The sequence below is a fragment of the Monodon monoceros genome, unplaced genomic scaffold, assembly GCF_005190385.1.
Source record: "Monodon monoceros isolate NGI ecotype Baffin Bay Population unplaced genomic scaffold, NGI_Narwhal_1 Super_Scaffold_21, whole genome shotgun sequence".
Classification (NCBI taxonomy): domain Eukaryota; kingdom Metazoa; phylum Chordata; class Mammalia; order Artiodactyla; family Monodontidae; genus Monodon; species Monodon monoceros.
This window is the reverse complement of record NW_021703778.1, coordinates 37,991,581-38,019,563: the sequence shown is the minus strand read 5'-3', so window position 1 is coordinate 38,019,563 and position 27,983 is coordinate 37,991,581. Positions and strand designations below refer to the sequence as shown.

Genomic DNA, 27,983 nt, shown 5'->3' with positions numbered 1-27,983 from the left:
CACACTGACAGTGTCCTCTTTCCTGGCACCAGTAGTTTCTGACTGAGGTTAGCATTAGCTGGAAGAGGTAGTTAATCTCTGACCTCATCGTTCTCTTGAAAAAGTCATCCTTTTTATTTAGAGATCTCTTGATACCTTCAGGTGTGGCCTAAAGCAAGCTAGTGTTCATCCAACAGATAGGCACATATTGACCTAAGAGTATGAGATCTGTATTTACCTTCCTTATGGGATTTTAGTAGCCTTCTTACACCAAGTAACTTTGAAATATGCCCATGAACAGTTACTCAAAGGAAATGGAAATTGGGAAATTGCTGGCACGTTCAGAAGGTGAGAATGAATTATACCCAGCCTCACTTACAATGGGGTGTGCAACTTTACTGTGGTGCAGACACTACACTAATGAGAAAAAGAAAACAAAGTTACTTAAATTTCATTCATCTTCTAAATTGTTTTAAGCCCAAAAGAGAGTGTTCTTCAACTCTTCCTAAAACTCTTCCTTTTTTTTTTTTTGCGTTATGCGGGCCTCTCACTGTTGTGGCCTCTCCCGTTGCGGAGCACAGGCTCCGGACGCGCAGGCTCAGCGGCCATGGCTCACGGGCCCAGCCGCTCCGCGGCATGTGGGATCTTCCCAGACCGGGGCACGAACCCGCATTCCCTGCATCGGCAGGCGGACCCTCAACCACTGCGCCACCAGGGAAGCCCTCTTCCTTTTTTAATAGTGCTAGATAGTAGCAGTTTTCATGATCATAACCAGTTTGGGCAGCCTCTTCATCAACCCACCACCAGTAATACTGGAGGACGAGAGTGCCTTCCTGGCCCGCTGAGACCTCAAAGGGGCTGATTTCACGGAGACAAATGTCCTAGAGATGATTTCTGCACTCGGCCTCCTCCCTGTCAAGTTTGGCCCAAATAGTCCAACCTGAGGGTCCTTCGCCGGCAGAGATGTCTAAGGAGCCTGGGAGTGGAAGAGATCTACAGCTACAGGGGAGCCGAGATACCCTGAAGACCCCAGTCAGGACAAAAAAACCCCTACTATTCACAAACCAGAGGCCTTAATCTGTGTCAGAATGAAATGAGGTTTCCAGAGATCCTCTGACCTGGGGTTGACTCTGTCTCCTGGTGTCAGAGCTCCAGGCTGAATCGTGCCGGCCTCTCAGAGCACAGGGCAGGGCAAAGCTGCAGGACCTGCCTGCTGAAGCACCGAAGGGTTTGTCAATGTCAGTGTGTCTCTGACTACTGCTCCATGGAGGACAGAGTCGGTAACTTTGAATCCCTGTCTCATTTCTATTATCCAGTACATATTTCATTCCAGTTCACAGTGGTCCAGATCACTCTGCCAGGAAGAATTCTGTTGAAAACAAAGTTCTAGTAAATGTCTTCGAATTGCAGTTTCTTAGTGTCTACAGTGACATCTGGTTTTATGCTGCCTCAAAAAGATGTAACATCCGCTAATAATTACTACAGATAACACTTACTGAGTAATTAATCTGGGCCAGTCACTGTGCTAATAAAGTGTCACTTTAATGTCGTAAATCTCACAGTGCCGTTAAAGAAGCTTCTGTCGCTAGCTCCATTTTACAGAGGAGAAGCTCAGAGAGGTTAAACCCTTTGCCTAAGGTCCATAGTCAGTAAGTGACAGAGCCAGGATTTGAAGCCAGATGCCAAAGCTGGGTGCTCTTAACCCCTAACTCTGGTGCCTGTGTATATTCTACTGATATGATGAGCTAGTGTGGGAACTGGCACAGTAATAAAATCAATTCAGCATTCTAATCTTATTTCAAGTGTTGTTTTGTCTTTTTCCTTTGTGTGTGTGTGTGTGTCCCAGGAAGTTTCATGGCTATAACTCCCTGAAGGAATATTACGAGGAAGAAAGCTGCATGAGGTACCTGCACAGGGTGAGTGACCACGTCAACTCAGGAAACAGCATCTCAGAATTAGTATCGCCCCACCCAGCTCCACCCGTGATATAACAAGCATCCCTCCTAAGCTTTCCTGGTGGAAGCTCTCCCAGCATCTGGCTCCAACTGCTCTAGTTGTTGACTTGGATTTATTATTGAACCAAACTCTGCCCCTCTGTGACCTCCATATAATATCCCAGAGCTGCCCCTCAGTGCGGTGAAAGCCCTTAAAATCGCTACCGCACCCATTTTTTTCTTAGTCTTCCTTTGACTGTATAATCCTGCCTGGTTCCTATACCATGGTTCCTCCCAGGAAGTCCATGTAGATTTCTTATAATCCTAGACCCTGTTTTGGTCATCGTGTATTTTGTTGGTGTGGTGCCTAGGACTGAACTCAAAATTCCTGCCATGATCTGGCAAGCACAGAGTGAAATAGATGCATTTCTGTATCAGAATGATAGAGGAGCATGTGTTTTGTCGAAGTAGACTGGTTTATATTAATGCAGGTGTGAGCAGCTACAATAAACTTTGTATTAAATTAAGCTTGTGGCCAGTCATAACCCCCATGTTTTTTACCTGAACCACCACCAAATCAGTCTCTCCCCTTCTGTCTTTGAACAGTTGCTCTTTCTACTCAAACACAGGACTTCCCATTTATCCCTATCAATGTCCACCTGTTGTTTGGTCCACCGCTCCCCCAGCTTAAGCATACCATTGTGAATGGCAGTTCTGCCTTCGTGTCATATCGGCCACCCCTCCTACTTTAGCATCATCATCCAGGCTTTTCATGTCTTCATTTAAGCCATTACAGAAACGTGAAGCTGTCCAGAGCCAGTGTCAGGGGCCTCCAGGTGAGGCAACCAGTCATTACGTTCCTGGGCATGGCTGTTCAGTAATGTCTGAGCACCCCCATCAGCACCACCTCTGCTAAAATGAAAAAGGACACTTACTGACTGTTTTGATAAATGGACGTTGAATGCAAAGCTGCCAAGAGCTTCCCGATATCCACCAGCCTGCACCTGTTTTCAACCTTCATATTCTTCTAGAAAGCCTCCTTTGTCTGGAGTGGAGCACACTCCTTTTTTCCTCCCCACCATATAAATTGAATGAATATGTACATAACTCTGTAAAGTCATTTTTCGGAAAGGTATGGCTAATATGAGACACTATGCGGACGATCAGAAATATTTTGCCAGTGGGTATTGTAGAGTCTTTACCCGTGCTCCATCAGAGCACATGGGTCACCTAGGACACCGAGCTTGGCTCCTGCACATGCCTGCCAGGGCTGTGATCACAGCAGCAGTTATCATTCCTGCCACCACCAGGAAATACGAGGTGTCCTGAGTCCACATGTTCAGGAAACTGAGCACTGACCCTCTTCCCTTTGCTTCAAAGACATATCCGGTAGTGTATTTGAGCCTTGGATCAACGGGGTCTAAAAAGAGAGAACTGATCATTTAATTCTGCTTTATTTTCTTGTTTCAGATTTATGTACCTCTCATGTTGGTGAATGCAGCTGATGACCCCTTGGTGCATGAAAGTCTTCTAACCATTCCAAAGTCTCTTTCAGGTCAGTGTTTCTTGCTGCTGCTCCCTCAACCGCTCAGCAAATTGCCACAGTATGTCACCTTCATCATGCTGTCATATCCTGGCGATCAGGGTATCTCTTGGCAGTGTTCTTATTTATTCTAGCCTGATAGTTCTGGGGCTGTGATGGAGCCTGGGTAGAGCCTTTTCATGTTCTCTCCTGGTGCAAGAGACAGGATCATCATTTATATCCATAGCCAAGAGGTTCGGGGAGTCCCCTGGTGTTCTGTGAAATTATGGCCTCAGGGATGTGGGTCCATTAAGTCTGAGAGTTTGACTTAAAGAGATATTTAGACTTAAAATTTGACCTGAAAAGCAAAACAAAAAAGCCAGTTTTGTTACCTCTTGTGACAGACAGCCTCCCCATCTGCTTTGAGGATAAAAATATAAGCAACTGAAAAAGCAAAGAAGGTTGTTCATGAGAATGTTATCTTGCCCCAGGCTTGCACGGCCTCACAGCATGCTAGGTAGGAGCTACGGGATAAACTAGAAAGAGGGTAACGGAAGGAAACACTTGGGTCACAATCTAAAGTTACTTTGCATTGTACCTAATCTCCTCCCTTCCCAGTCCTCTGTGATTACATTTCCTCTTGTAAATACCATATGTTAACCAGGGGGAAAAGGGGTACTTCTGATTCTCTCATGACCCCAAGTTAAAGAGTAGATAACATAGCAAGCAGATAAAGGACCCACGCCCAGACAGAGCTCCGTTCTCCGCTCAGAGTGAATGTGTGTGTCGCAGGTGCATTAAGTGATAAAAAGCTATGTGTCAACCGTCTATCAAACTACAGGCTCCCTACACAAAAGCAGCCACGTGGGCTGCAGTGAGAGGAAGCAGCCATGCTGGTTTCCTTCTGCATATCTAAAGTAACATCCATAACAGTAATGCTGTCACACAGAAACTTACAAAATAGCAGCCGAAAGGGAAGAATAAAGGGGGTCAGACAAGAAAAGAGCCCTTGCAGAGCCAGAAATGTGAGTGCCAGGAAGCGCCTCAGAGGCCTGGAGCAGCCAGCAAGGGACCCGTTGTCACTTATCCCCCTGGGAAGAGAGATGCTCCCTGTGGTACCTGACTGTACCTGGCTGCCCATTTTGCACATATCTTTGGTAATGGCTTTACCAGCCCATGCGGGACTAACTTAAACATGGACTCATAAAGTCAAGCTCCAGGTTAATAATTCTCAAATGGCCGTTTAGCACGTGCCATTGAGAGCTTGGCCGTCTTTTAACGCAACTTGCAGCTTTATGTTTTAGCCTTGAAAAATAAAGTTCTGTAATGAAAAATCATTGACTCCATTGAATTCATCTGGTTCTCTAGTAAATAAGAGTGTTAAGTGTTATGAGTCCCTCCTCAAAGGCTGGTCCCCACCAGTAGCATCGGCATCGCCCAGGAGCTTGTCAGAAACACAGAATCTGGGGACTTCCCTGGTGGCGAAGTGGTTAAGACTCCGCGCTCCCAATGCAGGGGGCCCAGGTTCCATCCCTGGTCGGGGAACTAGATCCTGCACACTGCAACTGAGAGCCTGCATGCCACAACTAAAGATCCCACATGCCGCAACTAAGACCCAGTGCAGCCAAATAAATAAATAAATATCTTTTTAAAAAAAGAAATGCAGAATCTCAGCTCCTTCCCCAGGCCTGTTAAAGCTGAATCTGCATTTTAAGGCAGTCTCCCGGGTGATTTGGATACACGAAGTTGGGAGGTACTTGGCTGTACAATCAAGTCAGCTGGGGAGTTTTAGCAACACCAGCGCCTGGGTCCTCCCTCTCTCACCTACCACCCCCCAACTCCACCCCACCCCTACCCTCAAATCAGAATCTCATTGGTCTGGATGCAACATAGGGATCATAAAAAAACCCCAGGTGATTCTAATATGCAGCCAAGTTTGAGAACCACTTAGAGTTTTAAGGATCTCCTAAGGTGGTACCCATTCTGCTCCAAAGCCAAGCTGCTATTCCAAAACTTGCTAGATCCCACCATGTTGCCTGCCTCACCAAATCTCCCTCCCGCTTTGGTGAATGAGGCAGAGGGAGTAGAAATCAGATGCCCACTTAGGTGACACCTTCGCCTGTGGGGAAAGCCTGGGCCGCCCTGGTCAGCTCACTTTTGCACCTCCTGCCCTGGAGCTGGTCAGAGAACAGTGACTCACTCAGCTGCCTTTCTCCTACAGAGAAACGGGAGAACGTGATGTTTGTGCTGCCCCTGCACGGGGGCCACCTGGGCTTCTTTGAGGGGTCCGTGCTGTTCCCCGAGCCCCTGACATGGATGGATAAGCTGGTGGTGGAGTACGCCAATGCCATTTGCCAGTGGGAACGTAACAAGTCGCAGTGCTCTGACACGGAACAGGTGGAGGCCGACCTGGAGTGAGGCAGTCCCCGGACTCTGGTGCGCGCCAGCTGCCCTGGTCACCGGCTGTTTCAGGTCTCCCATCTCCCTCAGTGACCTGGATCTGACCTCACACCATCAACGGAGACCACCCACTAGACACACCTGACTTGAAGTAGGTGGCCGTCCCTGGGAGCTCCAGGCTATTTTTGTGCTTAGTTACTGGTTTTCTCCACTGCATTGTTAGCCATGGTGACAAGCGACGGGGTTTTCACCCTCCTGTCCGATGTCAGCATCTGATTGCTTTCAAGCCAATTACATCTAGTTTCCCTATTAAAAATGTGTCTGAACAGCAGTTTTGCTTTGCCAATCAGAAGGCTTTTCCCCAAGAGCAGTGAAGGATGTATGTTATTTTGTGGTGGTGTATGTGTCCTGACGTAGACCCTAAAAAGAGCCAATGCTGTAGATGCAGCTCAGCTTGGGAGCCAGGGACCCTGGGCCTCCCAGGCCAAGACTGTAGCCTCCTACGTGGCAAAGAAAATTCCCTTGACTCACAAACCAAGTTTCTCCCCCACTGTCCTCTAAGACAGTTTTCCCACAGGTTGCTGTTGATGAGAGTTACCTGGGAAGCTTGTTACAAATTCAGCCTCCCGGGTCCCTCCCCTTGGAGAAGCTGTTTCAGTGGGTCTGGGAAGGGGCCTGGGGATTCTAATTTTTGACAGGTGCCCCAGGTGATTCTCCTCACCAGGCAAATTTGAGAAGCACGATTGTGCAGAGCCTTTAAATTAGAAACATCTCGGTAGTTTGTGTTGTTGAAATTCGTAGTCAGAGGTATCTCTTAGATCCCAGGAGCCTCCAAAGCTGCAAGGCCTATCTTGTATGGCTGCCCTGGTGCGATCGCTATGTGATGTCTCAGAAAGGGCTTGGGCTGGGGGTGAAGACTTCAGGCCATGCCTGACTCTGCCTCTCACTGGCTATATGACCCTGGAAAAGTCCCTTTGAACTTTTGTTTCTTCACCTGTAAAATGGGGGACTTGGGCCAGGTAGATTGCCGACATCACTACCAGTTCTAAAGTTCAATGACAAACTCAGTTTACTGAGGTTTGAGAGAACACCTCTCCAGGGGAGCCTGAGAGCTATTCTAAGCATGTAGACGTCATTTGCCTTTCTTTCTTTTTTTTTTATGTCCCTCATTTCATATAAAGAGAGGTTTTTTTTTGGTGTTTTTTTTAAACCCTCAGTTATAATTTTATTTTTTTAACCCAGGTCTCTCTAACTCTGGCTTTTGATACCAAACAATTCAAAAGTTGGATCTGAGTTTGGAGAAATATCTTTCCAACTGAAGAGGGTGTGATTTTGAAACCAGATTTTGTAATGTAATAGCTCATATTTGTAGCGTGTTGGACAGATCTTTCCAGAGCGTTATCTTCTCAAGTGAAAAGTCACTCTACATTTCAAGTACTCCTTTCCTCCAATCCTGTGGTACTTGAATATCTAAAAACCCTGCACTTTGAAAAATCAGCAGTTGCTATCTGGAACTAAACAGAATTACAAGTGAAATGACCTATAGATAATTTAAAAAAAAAAAAATTCCTGGCTTCCTCTCCTTTGCTATAGGACAGACAGGAATGTAAATAGTGGGTCTGTATGTGGATGTTTAAGGGGTAAAGGGAGCCACCTGAGGGCCTGGATGCAGACCCTTATGGCCGCAGGTGAATGTAGTTTGGGCATCGGTCCAAGTCATGTGACAGTAATGTCTGTAACCTGAAGAAGTTGTTTTCTGACAATCACCAGGTCATCCTAAATAATAACATCAAAAACAGCCGTATCTGAAGAGACTGAGACTTCTATGGTCTCGACTTTGCTTCGGTACAATTTCTCACACACACCAAATTCATCATTGTGACTTTCCCCCCAAGTTGTTACTTTTCAAGTGCTTTTCTTTTTCATGTTCTTTTAGTACAAATTGGCACTTTATCATCTACCCCTCAATTTCGAAGCTAGTCTCTCCCCTCTGTTACTTTTCCCTCCAACCAACAACCACAGCTGTAATCTAGAAGGTTCATGGTCATATATCCTGCTACAACCTTCATGTCTCAAGACCTTTTTTTGTGAAATTAGATGAATGAAGCAATAACTTAATGGGGTTGAATCACCATCCCAGGAAGCAAGAGGCTCCTTTTCATTTGCCTTAGGTCACATCCCTTGATCTATTCCGACAAAGCAGTGGCCAGGTACCAGCTCCATTCAGGAGGAGAAAACAGTCCTGTTGTCACACACTTGGCAGGGATGGGGGCAGAAGTCCTCGGAGCCTGGTGTGCACGGCAGTTCTGGTGGCCCACGGAGGAGAGGCAGGGCTCAGGGCACAGCCTTTGTTGCCACATAACCGGAATTTACCCCACGGGACTGTGGAGACCGTCTCCCAGCTGAAATCTTTTTAGTGTGTGACTCTGAATGGCACTTACATTCCATTTTGGCTCGCATGAAATCAACTGAAGGCCTCTGTTCAAGCTCCAGGCTCTCAGGCAGGGAAATAAGAGTGTAACTGTGGCTATCTTACAGGAAAATTCTTGTTTGTCCCTGAATGAGAGCACAGAGGCATTGAATTTACAGAGATGCGAGCTCGCCTAATAAACAAGGGAGCAGCATTTTATATGTAGGTCAGCTTTTTCCTTCCTCCAGCTTTCCTTGCTTTTCCTTCGTTCCTGATGATAATGTGAGGGCTCTTACTACTGAGGTCCTCTTGGGCGAAAACAAGGCAGAATTTTCAAAAAGTATTTGAATATTATATTTTAAAATCAGGTTAAAAATACAATAAAATCAGGTTAAGGATATAAATTGCAGAAACCTAGACAGTTCTATCGCAGGAAGAACATGTTAAAAACAAGCAGGTTTTTAACAGTTCTCCGGGTTGTTCTCCCTGCCTCTAAACAGTTTGAAGACAGTGATGAAGATCCCAGTCAAGTCAGGATTATCTGACTTGAAAAAATGGTCTCAAGTCTCCTTGATGCATTTATGTTAGTAGGGAGTTTAACAGACTTGAGGAAAACCTCTTACCTTCCCACCCGTGAGTTTGCACCAGTGATTCCAGAGCAGAAGGAAGGCAGAAAGTTGTTTGTTGTCACTATATTCTTTGAACCTCCCCGCAGCGTTTTACACGTGAGAGTGGGAATATACCTGCAAGGGGAGCATCCCTTTCTTGACATGGTGTTAGGGAACCAGGGTTTGGGAGACTTGGATTCTTGTCCTGTCTCTAATTCACATTGGATTGTGGGCAATCACTTCACCTCTCCGAGCTCCAATTACCTCATCTTAGACCGTCTCTAAGTCTACTTAATCTACTTACACATCATTTGCCAGAACATTCCCGCTGGCCTTCTTACAGCCCTTGCAAGTGGAAACAGATAAGTCAAGACTTCGGGCTGATCTTGAGGGGACTTGGAGAGAGGGAGCTACTGCATTCAGCCTTTGCTGGTGAAGACCCTTGATTTTGCCCAAAGCCCTGTGTCTCTGACTGGCTTCTCTTCAGAGCTTCCATTGTCATCTCAATATTCTTTCTGTACTGAGGGTGGTCTTATGACTGGGACAGGTGCTGACCGTTGGAACGAGGTGGATATCCCCATCCTTCTGTGTGACTCGGGCAAGCTTTGAGAGTTCCCAGGGCAGAAACCCTTCCTGCTCAGACTTTCATTCTAAAACTACAGTCTTCATTAAAGCTGAACTTTCTGGGTAGCTGAGCTTATATGCCTGGCATTTGAATGAGAGCTCTCTTTGTCACTGTGTGGCTTGAGATCCATTTTGCCAGCTCCGGGGAAACAATACATGTGTTCTTGTTTGTGTTTGCCGGGCAAGCAGATGTCTGAGCTGTGAGAGGCTTTTCTTTTCCCGTGGCATTGCTTCTGACTTAGCGCTAAAGTGAAGATCACTGAAACATCACGTTGAGTTGAAAACTCAGGTCTTTGTCGTCTAAGGCAGGACAGGAGAGTTATTACGAAGCATTTCACTGCAGCATCCGCTCACAATATCATCTGGAATTGTTCTCTTTGCCCAGAAAGCCTTAACTTGCCTCTAGAATATCCCCTGGTGGTACAACACTATAGTGGCTTTGGAATTCAAATTATTCTGCTGCAGAAGTCTGAAGCAAAGCTGCCACAAAACCAGAAAATGTCTCCATGTGGCCTGTACGCTCCTTATTACATTAGGTGCCCCCACCCCTTGACAATAAGAGCAATCCAGAACTGGCCAAACACCTCATCTCTGACGCCTTTCTTCCTTCTTGGCCTCACTCTGTTGTTCAAAGCCACTTCGGATGCTTCAAAAAACCATGAAAAGTGGCCTGCCTTTGGCATTTAGAGGCCAAGCAATTGGGGGAAAGGTTTTCTTCTCCCCCCTGTTATCAAAGCAGAGGGAAGTGCCCCCTCTTCATAAACTAGGATTGCTTTTGCCAAATTCTATTTGAAGGGGAACGGGCCCGTACTCGCAGTGAGAACTGGGATGCTATCCAAAGCTACAGCTGCTTCCTCTTGCCTATGTCACTGCTGCAACCGCCTCGGACGCTGTAGCCCAGGCATCCCCCCGAAGTGGCCCTTGGAAGCAGGCTGCAGAGCCCAGCTCGCCAGCCATTCTCAGACCCCAGATGGTAGACAGCTGCCCCTTTTGAAGGAGTCAGCCCCCTACACACACCACATTTTCTGAACCGTTTTTCCTAGCATGTATTGTGGGTAAAACATTCACCTATCTCTAATGAATAAGCTGAAGTTAATTTCCAACCAGTGAATTAAGTCCTTTAACTTGACTCCTGTCAGTTAGTAATAAAACCTATAACCTGCCGTCTCCCCGTTCTGGTCCTCATTAGCCAAGAAATCTATCGCCGTAAGTTGGGGACAGTCCACGTATAGCACCTGCAGAAATACCTTTCATCTCAATAGGCATTCTCCTTCCAGACCACCCACATGGAGCAGCCAACAGTCACGTAGAATAATTGCTGAGCCCTCAGTCCCAGCGCCAGCCACTCCCTCCCAGTGGGTGGGCCGAGTTCCTGGGTGTGGGAGTTAGGTTTGGTTTGGTTTTTGTTTTGGCCTCTTTAGTTTTCCTAAAGCACAAGTCCATGTAGAATCCTGTCACCTCTCCACACCAGTTTCAGGTGATCTGGGTCTCTCCCACTGCCTCAGGAAGACCTTCACTGTACCTGAGCTTTTGACTTCTGCCACTGCAGCTGCCTTAGCGACACCAGGGGCTGGGGGCGTGGAGGGGGGAGCCAGTTTGCATCTCCCCCTTTCCTGGTTAGACTTCCATGAACCCCATTCTTCTGTTGGCAGATCTGCTTCCAGACTGATTTTTGAGAACCATCACTTTCACATTCCTAATTTTTGTTTGTTTTGTTTGATTTTTTTTTTTTTTTGGACTTTCTGAAACTTCAAATGCTGCCCTGAAAATAATGTATTTTTGAGTTTGTGTTCTGAAAGCCTCCGTGCTGGTGGATTGGGGGTGGGGGAGGCAGAATACAGGATCCTCCAGCACTGAGGTGTTTAAGATTTGCAACTAGCAATGCAATTTTTTCTAAATATGAGGATATTTACCTTTATTAAGAAATTATACTAAACAGTGGTGTCCTTGATCATTTTATGTTCTCATATTACTTTTGGTTCTGTTTTGATTCTGTGTGGTGGTAAACAAAGATCATTACAAACAAAAACTGTAATTTTGTTATCTTTGATTCAATGGAATTTCTTTACTTAAAAAAATAAAAGGCTAAAAATGTGGCGTGGCTGTGCGTCCTTTGTAGTGGAGCTTTTCTATCTAAAAGGATTCTTCCTGTGTCTTCACCGAAGCACGAGCTTGAAAGAAATGGGCAAAACACCAAGTTCTCATCACAACTGATTTTAACCCAGCCTTGCAAATACCAAGGAAATGAGCAGCCCACAGGTGTCTTTACAAGCCCATCCTCTCCAGGAAGAAAGCCAAGGCCTGGGAAGAGTGAGATATCAGCATTTTAAATACTTGCTCTATAAAGTGAACCATGTAGACAGAATGTAAGGTGAGATGTAAATGGTGGTTGCCACTCATGAGTCCCTTCCTTTTCTAATAGTGTTCTTTGAAAAGACTGGGTGAACGTGACCTAAATTAAGGTTATACTGGGTTGGTTGAGTAATGGTGGTGTTTTCTTCTCCTTTGCCTCTGAATCCAAGCTAAGGGTCTCCAAGGGCCAAGTCCTGGCCCAGCCAGGACAGTTGTGCCAGTCCGTGCTCCCCCCACCCCAGGGACCTTGCACTCAGAGTTTTCTTCCCTCCTTGGCCATGCAAAACCTTTGACAAGCTAAGTGGGGTGGGGAGCGTTGGTTTTGGAGGACATGCATTAGCGAGGCCTAAAAATGCCCAATATCGAATTCCAAAGTGTATCCCTTGCTGGTAAGCAAGCTTCTCCCCCAGCACCAACCCCACCGCCCCACTTCCTGTCACCCACAAAATAGCAAGACTACTTTGATCCAAGAAAACCAACTTGCAAAGAATACTAACTATGAAAAGTACCACATGAAAGAGATTTCAGGTCCAGGGTGTTAGGCAGATCGATGCCAACAGCTTGCCAATGTGGTCAGCGCACAGCTGTGCCTCTCCTGATTCTACCCTATAGATTTGCTCTCGGTGACATTTATCTACAATCACTCGCTGACCCAAGGGTGCTGATGTCTTTTTTATTATACCTTCCAATAACAGGCCTCTCAGCTCTAGCTCTATAGGGAGTACTTTCCCATGTTAAGGACCAAACACCTAACTGGATGGCCCTCCAGCTGTATGACAGCCTCCCTCCTCATTTCTGTCTTGGTGTAACCCCCCTTAGAGGGGGTCACATGTAGCTGAGTGGTTGGGACGACCTTACCGGTGGTTTAGCCTTGAACTGCTCAATCTCTCCCCAAAGAAAAGTTAAACCTCTCTCTCTCTCTGTGGCTATGTGCACCCAGGACTTATATTTGATTCGTGCTGTCTACCCCATTTGGAATTACCCCAGCATCTCTACTGAAGACCATTTGGTGTCCCCTTAAAGTTATTTCCTGCTTTATCTGATGATGTTGGTGAAATTGACCTGGAATAAATGAAGCTCTAATTCCATGGTTCCTCTTCCCCACCTCTACCTACATTTCCTCTATCCCCAGAAATATACATTTGAGACAAAGCATTGGTAGTAACAGAGCCAAGGGATTTGGGGCCAGAGTTGCTGGGTTAGGGTCCCATCCAGGCCACTTCCTAGCTCTGTGACCCTGATCAGTATTGGACCGTGGGTTTTCATTTTTCTTTTTCTTTTTTTTTAACCCCTAAGATGAGAATAATTTTAATAAGAATGCCTGTCTCTAGATATTGACAGAATCAAATAAAATAATGTTTTTCAAAGTGTTATGTTGAGCAGTCCCCTCCTGGGACCACACTTTGAGTAGTAAGTCTCTCTGGTATCCTGTGAGCTTCCAGACACTGCTAACCTTCCTCAACACCAGAGCCACGCCCACCATTGAAAGTGGGATGAAAGGTGGTCCAGTTCACCCTGAAGGTGACTCTTCAGCTCTTTTCCTGGTTGACTTAAGACCTGGGCATCCCTCTTCCAGGAAGACTTTGCCAGGATACCAGGGAGCATTGGCCTCCTACAGCGTCCCTTAGGTAAACTCGAGGCTCTAAGCAGTGACCAGTCTTGCTCAAAGGCTCTCTGCGGCTGATGGCCCATTTCCCTACTGAGACCTCCATCCACACCTTAACAAATGCTTCCATCTGCTAACAGATAGTATTTCCCCAAAGGGCCACATGACGCATCACTGTGACTTCCCAACCTTTGCTATGCTCAAATTACTTTCACATGCAGAACCCCTGCCTCATCCCAGACGTCTCCAGAAAGGAAGGTGTTCTGAGCAGCAAGTGGTCCCCCTTCCCATATTTGCTGGCTTTCAAGAGTATTTTACTGTCCCTCTTCCTCTCTCATTAATGCGGGGGTTGTGGCCACTTGTAGGAATACAGCATATGTAGGCAGCTCGGATTCTGTGAGACTGAGCACATCAGATTTTAACATTAACATTCATGGTCTTCAGGCACCTGTTCCCAAAGGTGGCAGCACCACCTTCCTGGCAAGGTCTGGCTTGGCCTGCCCCTGGCTAGTCTGTCCCTGGGCATGGAGGGGCAGTACCACGGCACGGCCAGCAGGGGGTGGTGGCAGCCCACGGTCAGAACCGACTCGCTGGGTCCCAACCCTCTAGATTCTTCCTCAGAAAGCCCCTGGGCTTTTACGTCAAACCCTCCCTAAGCTAAGGCCCTAGCCCTGCTGACTTTAGGAGGGACACCAGCATCCGTTTGGATTTGAGTAAGACAAACCTGCCCCAAGAGCCTCTGCCTGCAGTTTTTTCCATATCCTGATCTCATTTATAAATTAGAGCTCCCACAAATCAGAGGGTGGGACTAGGAGGGCTCCTGGCAATTAGGGGCCAGGGGAAAGATGGGAGTCATCCAAGAGGAATCAGCCACTGTTTCCCTCACATTTGGGACACAACTCTTTTACAAAACAATTATAAGTGTATCTTGAAAGTTTAAAAAATGCTCATTCCTGTACTTTTTTAAACTCAGCCTCATCCCTGCTCCCACTCCATCAACACCTGTACTGTCGACACCAATGCCCTCTATCTTGGCAAACGCAAGTCCCCATTCTCTTATCACTTGCCCCCTCAGCGGCATGTTTGTGCCCTCACACTTGAAATACCTTCTTAGCTCCAGATGTTCTAGGAGATCTCTCGGGGTGAGGCTGCTGAGCCCCCTTCAACCATATCACCTCCACTCTTTTTTAGGCTTAATACTAGAGTTCCATGTAAGGTTTGATTTGGAAAAGTTTCAAAGGGTTTAAAGAAGGGTTTGGGAGAAATCCTCACTGGTCAGCCACCCACAATAATTTGCTATGATTCCTCCTCCAGCTCTGAAGTCGTATGTATATCATTTATGAACATAGATTGTTGACTGTGAACGTCACAGAGAAGGAAATTACTTGGGTGATGAGCATACACTGCAAACCCTAGAACTGAAAGAAAAGATATAAGAAGTAAATGCATATATATGTACAGTCACATATATATGTACATGTACATAGCCACACTGGAAAACAAGAAAGAGAATTCAGTGGTTCAGAGAAATTCCTAAAGGCGTGAAAACAGACTGCATTGGATTGAACCCACAGCCTAGGAAACAGCTGAAGGTCCTGCCCCAAAAGGTAGGTACAGCACCAAGGGTGCTTCATGCCCAGAAGGAGGCAAGAGCAGAGAAGTCTTGGGATGACTATCAGGGTACCTCTTGGAGGCAGCCAGGCCAGGTGACCCTCACCCACCACCATGAGCCAGACAACAGGAACAAGTGTCTGCCTCCACTGGGAAAGTCAGTGTAGGATCTTGGGAAAAGAATCTGTCAGTGCCTATGAGCCCCATGCCCAGAAGAAGCCAGGCCTTCCCCAAGACAGAGCAGCATGCCCAGCACACACTCAAAAGTCACCAGACACCTGAGGAAAGCCAACTGCACAGAAAGGAAAGCATTTATATTTGTCTAAATATGCAGAGCTTGAAAGTAGAAGTTCATTTCTATAAGGTGTCTGAGACTGAAGACAAAGAAGAGCTTTCACTGTATAACTTGAGGACTGGGAGAGTGCTCAGCGAGGATACCATCTGTAAATCTAAGTAAAACCATCCGTTGAGGCAAGGGGTCTGGAGGAGAGAGCTTTGGTGGAGAGACCCCACAGACAGGAGGGGGACACAACTGCTACCCTTGAAGGAAGTCCAAGCTCCTGACCACCACTGCATACATCAGACTGCACCTGACTGAGGAGGACCAGACCACCCCAAAATGGAGCTACTTCAAGGCTGCTTCCACCCTGGAATTACACGTGGAAAGCGTTTCACCTGCCTACCAGCCACCAAGATCACTATACTTGCCAGATCATTTTCACTTATATTCCCCCTCTCTTATCTTCTTTTTTATATTTTTAGGGGTGGGAGAGACTTTTAAACCAGCCTCCCCACCTATTTTCACAGACCCTAAATAGTAAAACTATTACAAAGAAAATCACTGAGAAGCTTGATTAGAGTCTTTGACACTCAACCCCACACAAGTCTCCGTCCTAAAGCTTCAGAAGCAGTAGGAATATAACTGCCCTCGCTTCTTCTTGCTCAAGGGAATTCCCCTGCTTTTTTATTGCCCCCCAGCTTGGGAGGAGGGTGACACCTGAGCTCACCCAAGCTTAGGAAGGTTCAGAGGAACCACAGTCATCCCAGGCAGCCCTTTTCCCAGCCTTCTGGGTCCAGGGCAGCTGAGGAGAGGCCCAGGGACACTAACTACAGATCAGATGGCAGGGGATGTTCTCAGAAGGCTGTGTTCTCAGCTTGGGCCCGGGGACCAAAGAGCTGTTCAGCAACGACTTTGCCGTCATACTTGGGCAGTGTGCCCCCAAAGTCGGAGGGCAGGATGTCCTCGTTGAACTCCTGGTAGAAGCTGGAGAGGTCTTCTCCATGGACAAAGACCTGCAGGGAAGCAGAGGAGATAGAGCTGAGCAAGGGGGTTCCCTTAGGATGAGGGTTGGGGGGAGAAGAGGGACAGGACAAAGGCACACATGCCATCTCTGCCTGGTGATGGCCTTCTCAAAAGTCTCCCTTGTTGTGCTGTCTGTGGGATCCACTTGGTTCGGAACCTTGGTACAGAGCCTGAGGAGGGCTCAGGCGGGGTGCCCTCCTCCTCCACCTTCATCCCTCTTTTCTCCTGAACCCTTTCCTGCTACAACCCCCTTCACTCACTCACACACCAGACGATCACCGGGCACCTTCCCTGCGTGGCCACGCACTCACCCTCTGGAGCAATTTGCTCTTCAAGAAGGGCTTGACCACGTTGTAGGTTGTGGTGAAGTACCACGGCTGGTGGATGAAGTGGATGGCTTTGAACCGGGCTGGGAAGGAATCCTGCAGGGACAGACAGCACCCCACCACATGCCCCATGACCTCAGAGGTTCCCACTCACTCTCCCACTGCCTCTCCCCATGACAAGAGGACAGAGTTGTCATCACTCGGTTGCCCCAGAGGATAGCCCACTGAAGGTTCCATCCCCAGGCCAGCAGCTGGGGAGCCCTGGCTTCACTGCAGCTCCAAACTGAAGGAAGGATGCCCCAGAGGCCACGCAACCCAACCCTCATCCTGCAGATGCACAAAACCTTGTAATTAGGTGGAATAAGGAAATGAAATGGTAGCCTTGCTTGGTTTTTAGGTGACCAAGGTTTTTCAAATCCACTTGCCTGCTGAGCAGACTGCAAACTATTATAGACCAGAGGTACACTATTGTCATGCCTCATTGTCCTTTGTCCCCTCCCATGACTCCCACCTCCCATCTCTCCTTTCCAAGGCAAAGCAGATTTAAGATTAGATTAGGTCTAAGAAGGGACTGCTGACACATCAGTATATAGGAGTGAGTTGTCAGGAGCATTAATGATATCTCTTTCTCAGGAGAAATTCACATCCAGAGGGAGGCAGCATGACATATGTGGACAGAGAATGGGATTCTAGGTCAGAAGGTGTAGGTTCAAGTCCCGCCTCTGCCACTTGATAGCTGTGTGACCTTGAGAAGTCACTCAAATCTCTGAGCCTAGATTTCCAGGTTTGTAAAGCGAAGCAGGGAAGCAGGGAGAGAATGCTTTTAAGAAGTTAATAAATTAATGAATTGTGGACACGTGGCAAACTGTTGATCACCACGAAGTGTTTGTGGCTGGGGCTGTGATTGTCATTGCTCTTTTGGGCACTAGGCGGCTGTCTTCTCAGGTCCCTGCCAGCATCATTAAACCGGGAAACCCGGCCCAGCCTCCCAGCCTTCCCACCCGTGAGAGGCTCCTGCAGGACAGGGTCCTGTGGCCTCACCTGGAGCATGTCCACCATCTTCCTGAGATCTGAAGCCCGAAGTCCAGCAGCCTGCTGCATGGTAAAGCCCTTGAAGTTCTCAATGATGCAAAAGCCATTAATTTGAGTTTCCTCATTCTCCAGTAGCTTCTCCAGGATGAAACAGTATGCCTGCAAGATCTTGGGCACAATGTGAACGGGCTGTAAGATCCAACCCACAAAGACAGTTAAGACTCAAGGTCCTAACAGGAGAGCTAACTGGTATACCCCTTCCCAGAGGTAATTTGTCACAGGCTTTGAGCTGGGACAGTCCACCTCTGTGAATGTATGCCAAGAAAATAATCTTCAATGTCATATCCACAGTTAGATGCCAGAGTGTTTATCGTTGTACCCCTATGATAGTGGAACAACCTAAATGTCCAGCAAGAAGGGACTGGTGAAATTATGGTGTATTCATGCCATGGAGTATTCTAGAACAGTGATATATAAGACTAATGATATAGAAAGATATCCGTTCATGGTATATTATTGTAGCATACAATCCCATTTTTATAAGAAAAAATGTGTATGTCTGTGTGCATATGCGTTCACATATGTTTCTAGGTTTCTAGAAAAAATAGGCTGGAAGGATGTCAGTGGTAGAAATCTCTGGGTGGTAGAATTGTGGATGATTTTAAATTTGTGATTTTTTTGGTATTTTCTAAAATGAGTAGATATCACTTATGTAACAAGAAAAAATATTTGAAGTCTCTTCCTTACCATACGTGTGTATGCCTCAGTCCTAAAGCCAGTATCTTATTCAGTAGCAAACACTACAGGCATCCCTAATACGATCAGGAACAAGATAAGCATGTTCACTTTCCCCACCACTCTTCAACTCTGTGTTGGAAGTAGTGGCCCGTGTATCCAAGTTGTTTTTTTTTTTTTTTTTTTAAATCAAGCGTATAAGAACTAGAAGAGGAAAAGAAAAAATGTCCTCCATTTACAGATAATATGATAGTATTCTTAGAAAATCTGAGAGAGTCATTTATGTGAGTAACATAAATAACAGAAGAATTCAGTAAAAATACCAGGATACGAAATTAACATACAAAACCAATAGTCTTCATAGATACAAAAAATAACCAAGTAGGAGATATAATGGCAGAGAAAGTCCCACCTATAGCAACAATAAAATAAATACTTATGACAAACTTATTGACAAACATGCATAAGGTTTGAAAACTTTAAAACACTCCTGGAAGCTCAAAATGTAAAAGGGAAGGCATCCCTTTTTTGTGGATAGTACCACTGGCCATGGATGTTGCATTCATAAAGATGCTGATTCTCCCCAAGTTTGTTACTTACATTAATGTTATACCAATAAAAATCTCCTGACATTTCTCCTAGATCTTAATAAATTAATTCTAAAGTTCATAAGGAAAGGTAAACATGCAAGAATAGCTAGAAAAGCCCTGAAAAAGAGGAGCATTAAGGACAGAACTAATCCCAACAGATATTAAACATTCTATACCATCTCTATAATTAAAACAATGTGATATTGGAGCATGAAAAGACAGACCGATGGCACAGAATAGAAAGTCCAGAAATAGATCCAAACACATATGAAGATGCAGAATATGATAAAGATGGCCTCTCAAGCCACTGGGGAAAACGATGGACTTCTAAATAAATGGTGTTGCGACTACTAGGCAGCATTTTCTAAAATGAGTTTGTACTTTTTTTTTAAGGCCTGGTGGCACATGCCAAAGTTCTCCCAAGATAAACCCTAGTTCCCCCGCTAGGACAGCTCTCTTAAAGGCCTGACAAGTGAAATCACATATATATATATATATATATATATATATATATATATATATATGGCCTGTGTCGCTCTCAGCTTTCAGCATTTGGCAGGGCTGATCCCAGCTCGTGGCCCACAGCTGTCACTCCCACTTGGCAGGGGTACCAGGGGCTGGCAATGTACTGCCAGTGGGCCCTGCCTTCAAAGCTGCTGGATTTTCCAGCTGCCATGGCACATCCTAGGATTTCTCCTCCTGCCGGGAAAGGGCCTGGTGCCATGAGCTACTGGCCATTCCCCCACAAACCTCGCCTCCTGGGGAGCCAGGAATGAGGGTCCAATAGAGGCCAGGTTTGGAGGAGGGAGCCCAGCCCAGGGGATGGGAAGGAGCCAGGCGAATCCCCACTGACCTCATCAAAGGTGATTTCTTCAGAGTCCCAGTTCTCAATATTGAAGAGCATGACCACTCGGCCATACTTGTCCCGACTGGAGAGGACACCAGGGTAGCCAGCCTCGACAGTGCAGCGGACAGCCTCCAGGGACAGGCTGTCAAAGAGCTCTGGGTACTGCAGCCGGAAGTTCACATAGCCTGGCAGTGGGGGAGCAGAAGAGGCCCCTCAGGGAGCCAGCCCATCCTGGGGTGGCACATGGTGGGCATCCAGAGACCCAGGCTCCTGCCTGGCTCCTCCACCTACATGCTATGTGTAACCCAGCAGGCTACTCAACCTTTCTGTGCCCCATATTACCTCTCCAAAAAATAGGACGATAATATTGGCCTATCTCACCAAATTGCTGTGGTAATCAAACAAGATTCCAGGTACAGATGCCATGAGTAAACTGTAAAAACACAAGATGTAATCCTAAATCTAAGGACAATTACTATTTGGTATTTTTCTCTTTCCCAACCGTAGAGGCACAGGTTTCTCAGTTGGGCACAGGGCTAGCTGAGTGGGGGGGGGGGAAATGACCCCCAGATAAAACCCAAAGCAGGATACAGAGGCCCTCTCTGACTCCAGCGGCACTCCCACCACCCACCCTGACCCATCCTGAACAGGTCCCCGCCTATCTGCGATTGTCTCTTCCACCAAACCCCGGAGGGACCAGGCCCAGAGGAGGTTTGGGGAGGCATTTGCCAAGGGAAAGCCACTGACCTCCTTGCTGCTCCTCCAACACTCCAGGCCCGTTCCCACCACCTAGCCTTCGTCCTTGCTGTACCCTCTGCCCTACTGCTCTTTCCCCAGGCATCTCATTTCCTTCGAGTTTTTCTTTAAGAGTTCTCTTTGCACTGGAGCCTTCCTCGCCTCTTTACCTAAAACTTTGACCCCTCAGTCCTTTGTATCCACCTTCTTTTTTTTTTTTTTGCGATACGCGGGCCTCTCACTGTTGTGGCCTCTCCCATTGTGGAGCACAGGCTCCGGATGTGCAGGCTCAGCAGCCATGGCTCACAGGCCCGGCCGCTCCGCGGCATGTGGGATCCTCCCGGACCGGGACACGAACACGCGTCCCCTGCATCGGCAGGCAGACTCTCAACCACGGCGCCACCAGGGAAGCCCCATATATCCACCTTCTTTATTTTTCTCTGTATATTTTTATTTTATTTGTCTGGTTTATTATTTCCACCATTAGACTATAAGACCCACGAGGGCCGGCAGTTCTTGTCTGCTTTGTTCTCTGCCACATCCTTTGGCCTAAAACAGCGGTTGGCAAAGCAAAGCAGAGAATTACCATTTGCGGAAGGAAGGAAGAAGTAAGGAGAATCATCAGCCTGCATAGGGCCTGCTCAGACACCCCTTCCCTCCACCAGCACCAAGGACTTGATTTCCTTAAGACACTGGTCTTCATCCCGTGGGCACGGCCAGGATGGTTCTGTCCTTGGGACTCACCCCCCAGGGCTGGCACCATCTTCAATTCTACTATGTGTAAGGTTTGGATACCTGAGGGGAGTCAAGCTCATACCCACCTTCCCTGCAGTGCTCCAGAGCCAAAACCTAGGCTGGGCAGGTGGGGAAGGGGAGAGCAGGGGTGAGAGAGGAAACTACCCCAATTTGGGTGACTCAGTTCTGCTCATTGAGACTCAGGAGAGTGGAGAGGCGGGGCCAGACCTGTAGGAATCTGGTCCTGCCAGACTCATCCATTCATTGTCAGAGCTGAGAGGGATCTTGAAGTCTATGTAGTTCACACACCCATTTTACAGGAAAGGAAAAGAAGGCTCAGAGAGAGTGACTTGTATGGCACAGGGAATGGGAGGGAAGTGAAGGAGTCGGTCTCAGTGCCCGGGTGAGGGTCAACGCCCTCCTCGTGACCTTTCCCCCTTCCCCCCTCACTCCCCACCCCCCGCAGCCTTCCCAGGGCCACCCATCCGGCGCAGGCCTCACCTCTGAGCAGCTCGTAGGCTCGGCCCACGTGGAATTTGCGCGCGCGGATGAAGCGCAGGAAGAAGGCGCTGTCCTTTCCCTGCACCCTCTCCGCCACAGCCACGGCCAGCTCCTGCCCCGAGGCTGCCTCCCCCTGCACCAGCTCCTGCAGCTCCCGCACCGCCTCCTCCCGGGTCTCCTCCCTCTCATTCAGCTCGTCCTTGGCCTGGAACAGGGGTGGGGTGCAGGCACGAAGTCAGGTAGGCGCGGGTGCGGGAGGCTCCTCCAGGTGCCAGACCGGCTGAGGGGCAGAGGGCACGGCAGCTGGGGCCATGGCTGCTCTGCCCACAGGGGCAGCTTCTGCACTGGCAGCACCTCAGACTGCCAATTACATTTGGAGAAAATTAAGTCAAACTTTCATCCTGGGTTTGTTTGAGGAGACAGCCAGAGAGCTAAACGTTTCTAATCACAACAGCCTACTGGAGCCCTGACTTAGCACACTGCTAAGTCCTTTAGATACATTATGTTTTTAAATCTTTGCCACAATCCGTCACAGGAAGGTTGTCATCTTATCCCCATTTCTCAGGGTGAGCAGACTGAGGCTGATAGAGGTCAAGGTATTCTTGACCAAGGTCACCCAGATAAAAAGGGGTGAAGCTGAAACTCTTACTCAGGTTGGACTTTTAATCGCTTCACTCTGCTGCCTCCCAGGCTCATTTCTGATCTTTCCAAAATCAAAGATACCAGGCAGATGGCAGCCTGTCCTCTGCCTCCTATTCCTCCCCTTGGCTGAGCCTGGAGAACTCCTCAGCATGCCAGGGGCAGCTCTTTCCTTGGATGTCATGAGGGGGAAAGGCAGGTCTGGGGGAGCTCAGAGCACCTTTCCCTTGAGACGCCCAGGGAGCAGAGATGGAAGCCAGGAGCCCGGGTCCAGCTCAACCCCAAGACAGCTCTGCCACCCTCCACAGAGCACAGTCTGATAAACTCTGAACTGGTTCAACAACTTTCTTTCACAGGTACAGAAAGCAAGACCCAAAGAGGGAAAGAAGTTTGCTCAAGGTCCCACAGCAAGTTGGAAGTCGGTCTGGTATTAGAACTCAGGCCTTTTCCTATCCAATGGGGGCAGCAGGTGGATCCCTGTTCTCCAAGACCATTGCAAACCAATGTTCCTCACATCTGAGTCTAGGATGATCCCTGGTCCAGAAGTCCTAGGTCTCGGCATTGGTTTCAGGGAACACTATTGGTGCCATAGTCTTGGAATAGGCTGGCCTGGACATCTGGTCACCCCAACTGCTGCCATGGCCCTGACCTTCAGAATAGCCCCTAGAACAAGCCAGTCCTTTAGGTCCAGAATGACCTGGAGAGCTGGTGCTGGACCCTTTCTACAGGAGAGAGGATGCTATCAACATTCCCCCTTGTTGCCTCTCTACCCTGTCCCTCTGCACGCCCCGGGGCCACCTCACCTTCTGCAAGGTGTGGCGGGGCAGCTGGCTGCACTGGCCAAAGACAGGTCCGTGGTCTTTGGTTGTAAGCCGCTCCAGTTGGGCACGGAGCTCTTGTTCCTCTTCAGGGACCATGCGGAATGTGCCCGTCTGGGCAGAGAGAAGTCAGGAAAAGACAGGAAGAGACCCCCAGCAACCTGAGCAAGCCAGTCAAATGGGTCTGCTCAGACCTTAAACTAGTGCTTTTGCCCAAGGTCACCGTTGAGCTTCCTCCCTTTGGGTGGGGTCAGGGACCGCAGAGAGGTTGTAGGGGTGAATGCCCATAACCCTGAGCAGACCAGATGACAGAGAAACAGGAAGGGAGAAAGGGAAGGAGGGAAGGTGGATGGAGGGGAGCCCCAGGGCACAGGGGTACTCACCCCCTCTGACATGCTGCCTCTGGAAGACTCGGAGTGCTCGGAAAATGAAGGACCCCGCTTCTTCTGTCCTGGCCTCTCCAGGCAACCTCCTTCCTAGGAGAGGAAGTCAGGGCTGCAGTGGTATGGAGAAACTGTTCTGTTATTGTCTCAGAACAGTGGATCTCAAACTTTTGAGTGCATCAGAATCACGTGGGGCATTTGTTAGAAATGCAGATGCCTGGGCCCTGCACCTGTGATTCTGACTCAGGAGGTCTGAACTGGGGTCCGGGCATCTATACTTTAAAACAGCACCCCCGGTGGCTCCGAAGATGGTGGTTCTTGGGCTACACTTTGGGAAAGACCCCTTTGAGAAGGAACACACACAAAAATACCTCAAACCTCAGTTCTTAAGATGAGTTGGCCCAGCCAGGGAAAAACTAGGATCAGCCTCCATTCTCAGTTACATGATCACTGCAGGATAAGGCAATCCATCCTCCCATTTGTGACCCTCCTTTTCCAGCCCAAAGGGGCACCTCAGAAACTTCCCAGCCTAGTGGATGGCCCCGTTCCAGTGAATTAACTCTCCAGAGGGGTGGTGGCTAGTTACATAACCACAACTGGGTGCGTGTTCTGTGCCTTGTGATGCACTATTTTCAAATCCATTGTCTGGGAGCCAGCATTATTACTCCTATTCTACATAGGAGGAAACAGGCCCAGGAGAATAAGTGACTTGTCCAAGGTCACACAGCCCTCAATAGCCAGGGATCGGGACTTAAGACCAAGCTGTGAACTTTCCATCAGCATCAAGAGGCAGCCTGTTGTGGCAAAAGTTAGACCTGGGTTCGAATTCTCTCTTCCATTTGCAAGCTTTGTGATTTAACCTGTATATTGGCTGTCTCCTGTAAAAGGGAGATGGAAGTTTATGAGGATTTAATTAAATAATGAACACAGAAGCAGTGCCTGACCACCATAACCAATTTCGTTGTGCACATGACAACCCACTGAGTATTTTTGGAGACAACTCTTCTATTTCCAGATTTTCCCCTCTCCTACCTAAATGTCCCCAGACCCGTCACCACCCTGCTCCTGCCTCTGACCAGGTTTCCGTTGGTCAGTTCTGTCATCTGTTCACTGTTGATTAGTAGCAGAGGTGGGACTTGAACCTATGTCTGCCTGAGACCTAGACTTGCCTTGACACCTAGAGCCGAGACATCTCCAGGCAAACTCCCTAGGAGAGCTGGTGTCACAGAAAACCCTTTAGGGTCAGAGAGAACCAGGTTTGAATCAGGCTTTGTCATTTACCACCCATATGAGCTAGGGCGGTAGGTTATTTAACCTTTCTGAGCCTCAGTTTCCTCATCTGCAAATTGGGGATAATAACCACACCTACCAAATAGAGTTGTAATAAAGATCCTATAATTTCTGTAGGGTACCTAGCACAGTGTTTTGCTCTAAAACATAGTTCCCCTTCCCTTTCTTAGCATCATACTGATCATTACCCCAACTTGCACAGAGAGACTTAGAGGATGCCAGGGAATATCTGAGGATCTCCCATTTCCTGCCTCTCCCACTCCACAGACCCAGCAGGGCAGGGATGTTCTGGGGGCTGTCATCCACCAACAGGAATAAAATCTAACTCAACTTTCTAGCAGGTAGACTTCCAAATATGCAGGCATATATACAAGACAGACTGAAATACGACTATGCTCTCCCTTGGATTTTGCTGGAAGAGAAAGGGAGAGGCTGATAGAACTCCCTGAGCAAGGGGCTCAGACAGGAGAGACAGTGGCTAGACACCCCCAGCCAGTTAGGCAGCTCATCAGGACAAGATCCTAGATCTTAGAAATGGAGGGTTAAAGTCAGTACAGCAACTCTTTTTAAAATATGCCCAATCTACTAACTCTGATTTTTTAAATATTGATTTATGAGCTGTATACAAGAAAATATACCCACCCCTCACTCCGTGTCGAAGCTGTTCCCTGCTGTCTAGGGTTGCCAGTTAAAATACAGAATGCCCAATTACATGTGAGTTTCAGATGAGCAAAAGTTTTTTTGAAGTGTTTAAGTATGTGCCATACAAATTTGGGACATACTTATTCTAAAAAATATTTGTTGTTCATCTGAAATTCACATTTAACTGGGTGTCCTATATTTTTATTTGCTAAGTCTGCCATCAGGTTGGTCTGGCTCAACCTGAAAAATGGCTAGCTGGTTTCGGTTTTTGAGCAGCCTGAGATGTGGTCTCCCCACCGCTGACTCCTCACCCTAGTCCTGGGCTTCCTGGCCCAGCCAGGCCCCTGCTACTGACTTACCTGCCAAGTCAGCGGCTCCTCCTTGGGACACCTGGTGCCTGTGTCCTCCAGGGCCTGGAGGTTGCCTCCTCTGGGGGCGTGGTCCAGTCAGCAGGTTGGAATTAGCGTGTCACAAGGAACTTCTCACGGCCCACAGTTTCCCGTTAAATCAGGCTCACAGGGAGGCCCAGATTGGGGCAAGTGACGCACCAGGGGGGAGAGGGGATCAGCCTGGGCCTGGCTGGAGCCACCTCAAAGCCCTCCTTTGTGTGCGTCTGCTCCAGAGTTCCTGCTCAGCCATGTGGAAGCCGGGCTGTGGGGATGGGATCTGGGCCAGCCCCATACGCTTCTCCCCATCTTCTCTCTCATCGCAGGGAGGTCTGAGAAAGCACACCGCTGGGTAAGACATGCTCAAGATGGAGGGAAATTTTAAATGTGATTGTAGATGAAATGGCAGCTGTAGAGAATCCTGGCCTGTCACCCTCTCCCCAAGCCCAGCAGGGCCTGGCGTGGTCGGGCAGTGAGTGAGGCCAGCTGGGAAATGTAGCTGGTTAAGATTGAGTGTGGAAAGGACAAGACAGGCTGACCCACTTTTAGGCTGTGGCGTGCAGTGATAGGAGCCTGCTTGGGCACCAGACTGCCCACTTTTATATCCTAACTCCGTCACCTTCTAGCTGTGAGACGTGACTTCACCACTCAGTGACTCAGTTTCCTCCTCTGAGAAGTGGGAATAATTAGAGGAAGTCCTATCTCCCAGCATCTCAGAATGGGACTGTATTTTGTTGTTTGTTGTTGTTTGCTTTTGTTTTGTTTTGTTTTTTTTTTTGGCCTCACCGCGTGGCAAATGGGGATCTTATTTCCTGACCAGGGATCGAACCTGAGCCCCCTGCAGTGGAAGCATGGAGTCTTAACCACTGGACCGCCAGGCAAGTCCCAGAATGTGACTGTATTTGGAGATAGGGTCTTCAAGAGGTAATTAAGGTAAAATGAGGTCATCAGGGTGGGCCCTAATCCAATATGACTGGTATCCTTATATGAAGAGGGAATTTGGACACAGACAGTTACAGAGGGAAGACGATGTGAAGACACAGGAAGAAGGCACCGTCTACAAGCCAAGGAGAGGGGTCTCAGAAGAAAGCAGCCCTGCGGACACCTTTACCTTGGACTTCTAGCCTTCAGAATTGTGAGAAAATGAATTTCTGTTGTTTAAGCCACTCAATCTGTAGTACCTTGTTACAGCAGCTTTAGCAAACTGATGTAAGTAAGTGGGTTGTTGGATTTTTTTCCCAGGTATTTCACAGAGTGTGAGGCTCATGGGAGATAATGGAGGTGGAGGTGAGGGCTCAGGCTCCCCACAGGAAGGAACTATGGAGGCCACAGAAGAGGCTTTGTCAAGCTGGGTGATGGACTCTAGCACAAAAAAGAATGCTCCTGTGCACCAAGAACACTTTCGAGTTGATGGCACAGCCCCGACGGAAGTGAGCTACTGTTCCCACAGATTTTCAGGATGCTGGCAGGCCGCGAGGCCCTGTTTAAAGAGCAGAGCTTCCTATGACATTCCTCTGCTCACAGCTTTTCTCTGCCTCTGCCCTGCCCTTCCCCCCTCCCAAAAGTCACGTTCATGTCCAGTCTCTCTGGCTGGAACAATAGTACCAGTGTGTGAGCAGAGATGCTGCCCTCATTGGCCCAGACACCTGTGCTGGCCACATTGGCGGACTCTGTGGGCTCCCTGGCTCTCTCTGCCAGGCTGGAGGGAGGGAGGGAGGGGGCTTGCATTTGCTGTGCCCCCCATTCTGTACAGTGGCAAGAGCCTTACCAGTGTTATCTCATCCAGTCCTTTCAGATGTGAAGTAGAGAGTAAATTCCCCCTTTCCACAGAATAGGGAACTCAGAGTCAGAGAGGTAAGGAGACCTGCCCAAAGCCACACAGCTGGTAAAGAGTCAAGTCCTGGTATCTCTAAAGCCCTCTCATTATTCAATGCACAAGGCTGCCCCCTTCTCCAGAAGCGAGAGCAACACAGGT

The 27,983-nt window shown here is 48.0% G+C and overlaps 2 protein-coding genes across 5 annotated transcripts in view; one reads left to right on the top strand and one right to left on the bottom strand.

Moving 5' to 3' along the window:
* The window catches only part of ABHD2 (abhydrolase domain containing 2), a 110,058-nt gene extending 98,486 nt beyond the window's left edge, over nt 1-11,572 (top strand). For all 4 annotated transcript variants that reach the window (XM_029236904.1, XM_029236907.1, XM_029236905.1 and 1 more), the window contains 3 exons: nt 1,826-1,895; nt 3,384-3,468; nt 5,657-11,572. In XM_029236904.1, coding sequence (XP_029092737.1) covers nt 1,826-1,895; nt 3,384-3,468; nt 5,657-5,853 — 352 coding nt within the window. In that variant the 3' untranslated portion in view covers nt 5,854-11,572. The remainder of the gene's footprint in view (nt 1-1,825; nt 1,896-3,383; nt 3,469-5,656) is intronic.
* Nucleotides 11,573-15,778: 4,206 nt separating this feature from the next.
* Nucleotides 15,779-26,232, bottom strand: RLBP1 (retinaldehyde binding protein 1). Its single transcript, XM_029239112.1, has 8 exons — nt 25,982-26,232; nt 23,691-23,783; nt 23,293-23,421; nt 21,851-22,055; nt 19,886-20,064; nt 17,717-17,875; nt 16,661-16,771; nt 15,779-16,339 (listed from the first exon to the last, which is right to left on the bottom strand). The coding sequence occupies exons 2-8, from the start codon at nt 23,700-23,702 to the stop codon at nt 16,181-16,183; spliced, it is 954 nt and encodes a 317-aa protein (XP_029094945.1). The 5' UTR covers nt 23,703-23,783; nt 25,982-26,232; the 3' UTR covers nt 15,779-16,180.
* Nucleotides 26,233-27,983: the final 1,751 nt, after the last annotated feature.

Coding starts and splice junctions, on each gene's coding strand:
- RLBP1 (XM_029239112.1), bottom strand. Junction 22,056..23,292: donor CCCGCCACACCTTGCAGAAG/GTGAGGTGGCCC, acceptor CCCCTGTTCCAG/GCCAAGGACGAGCTGAATGA. Junction 16,772..17,716: donor AGATGGTGGACATGCTCCAG/GTGAGGCCACAG, acceptor CTGTCCCTGCAG/GATTCCTTCCCAGCCCGGTT.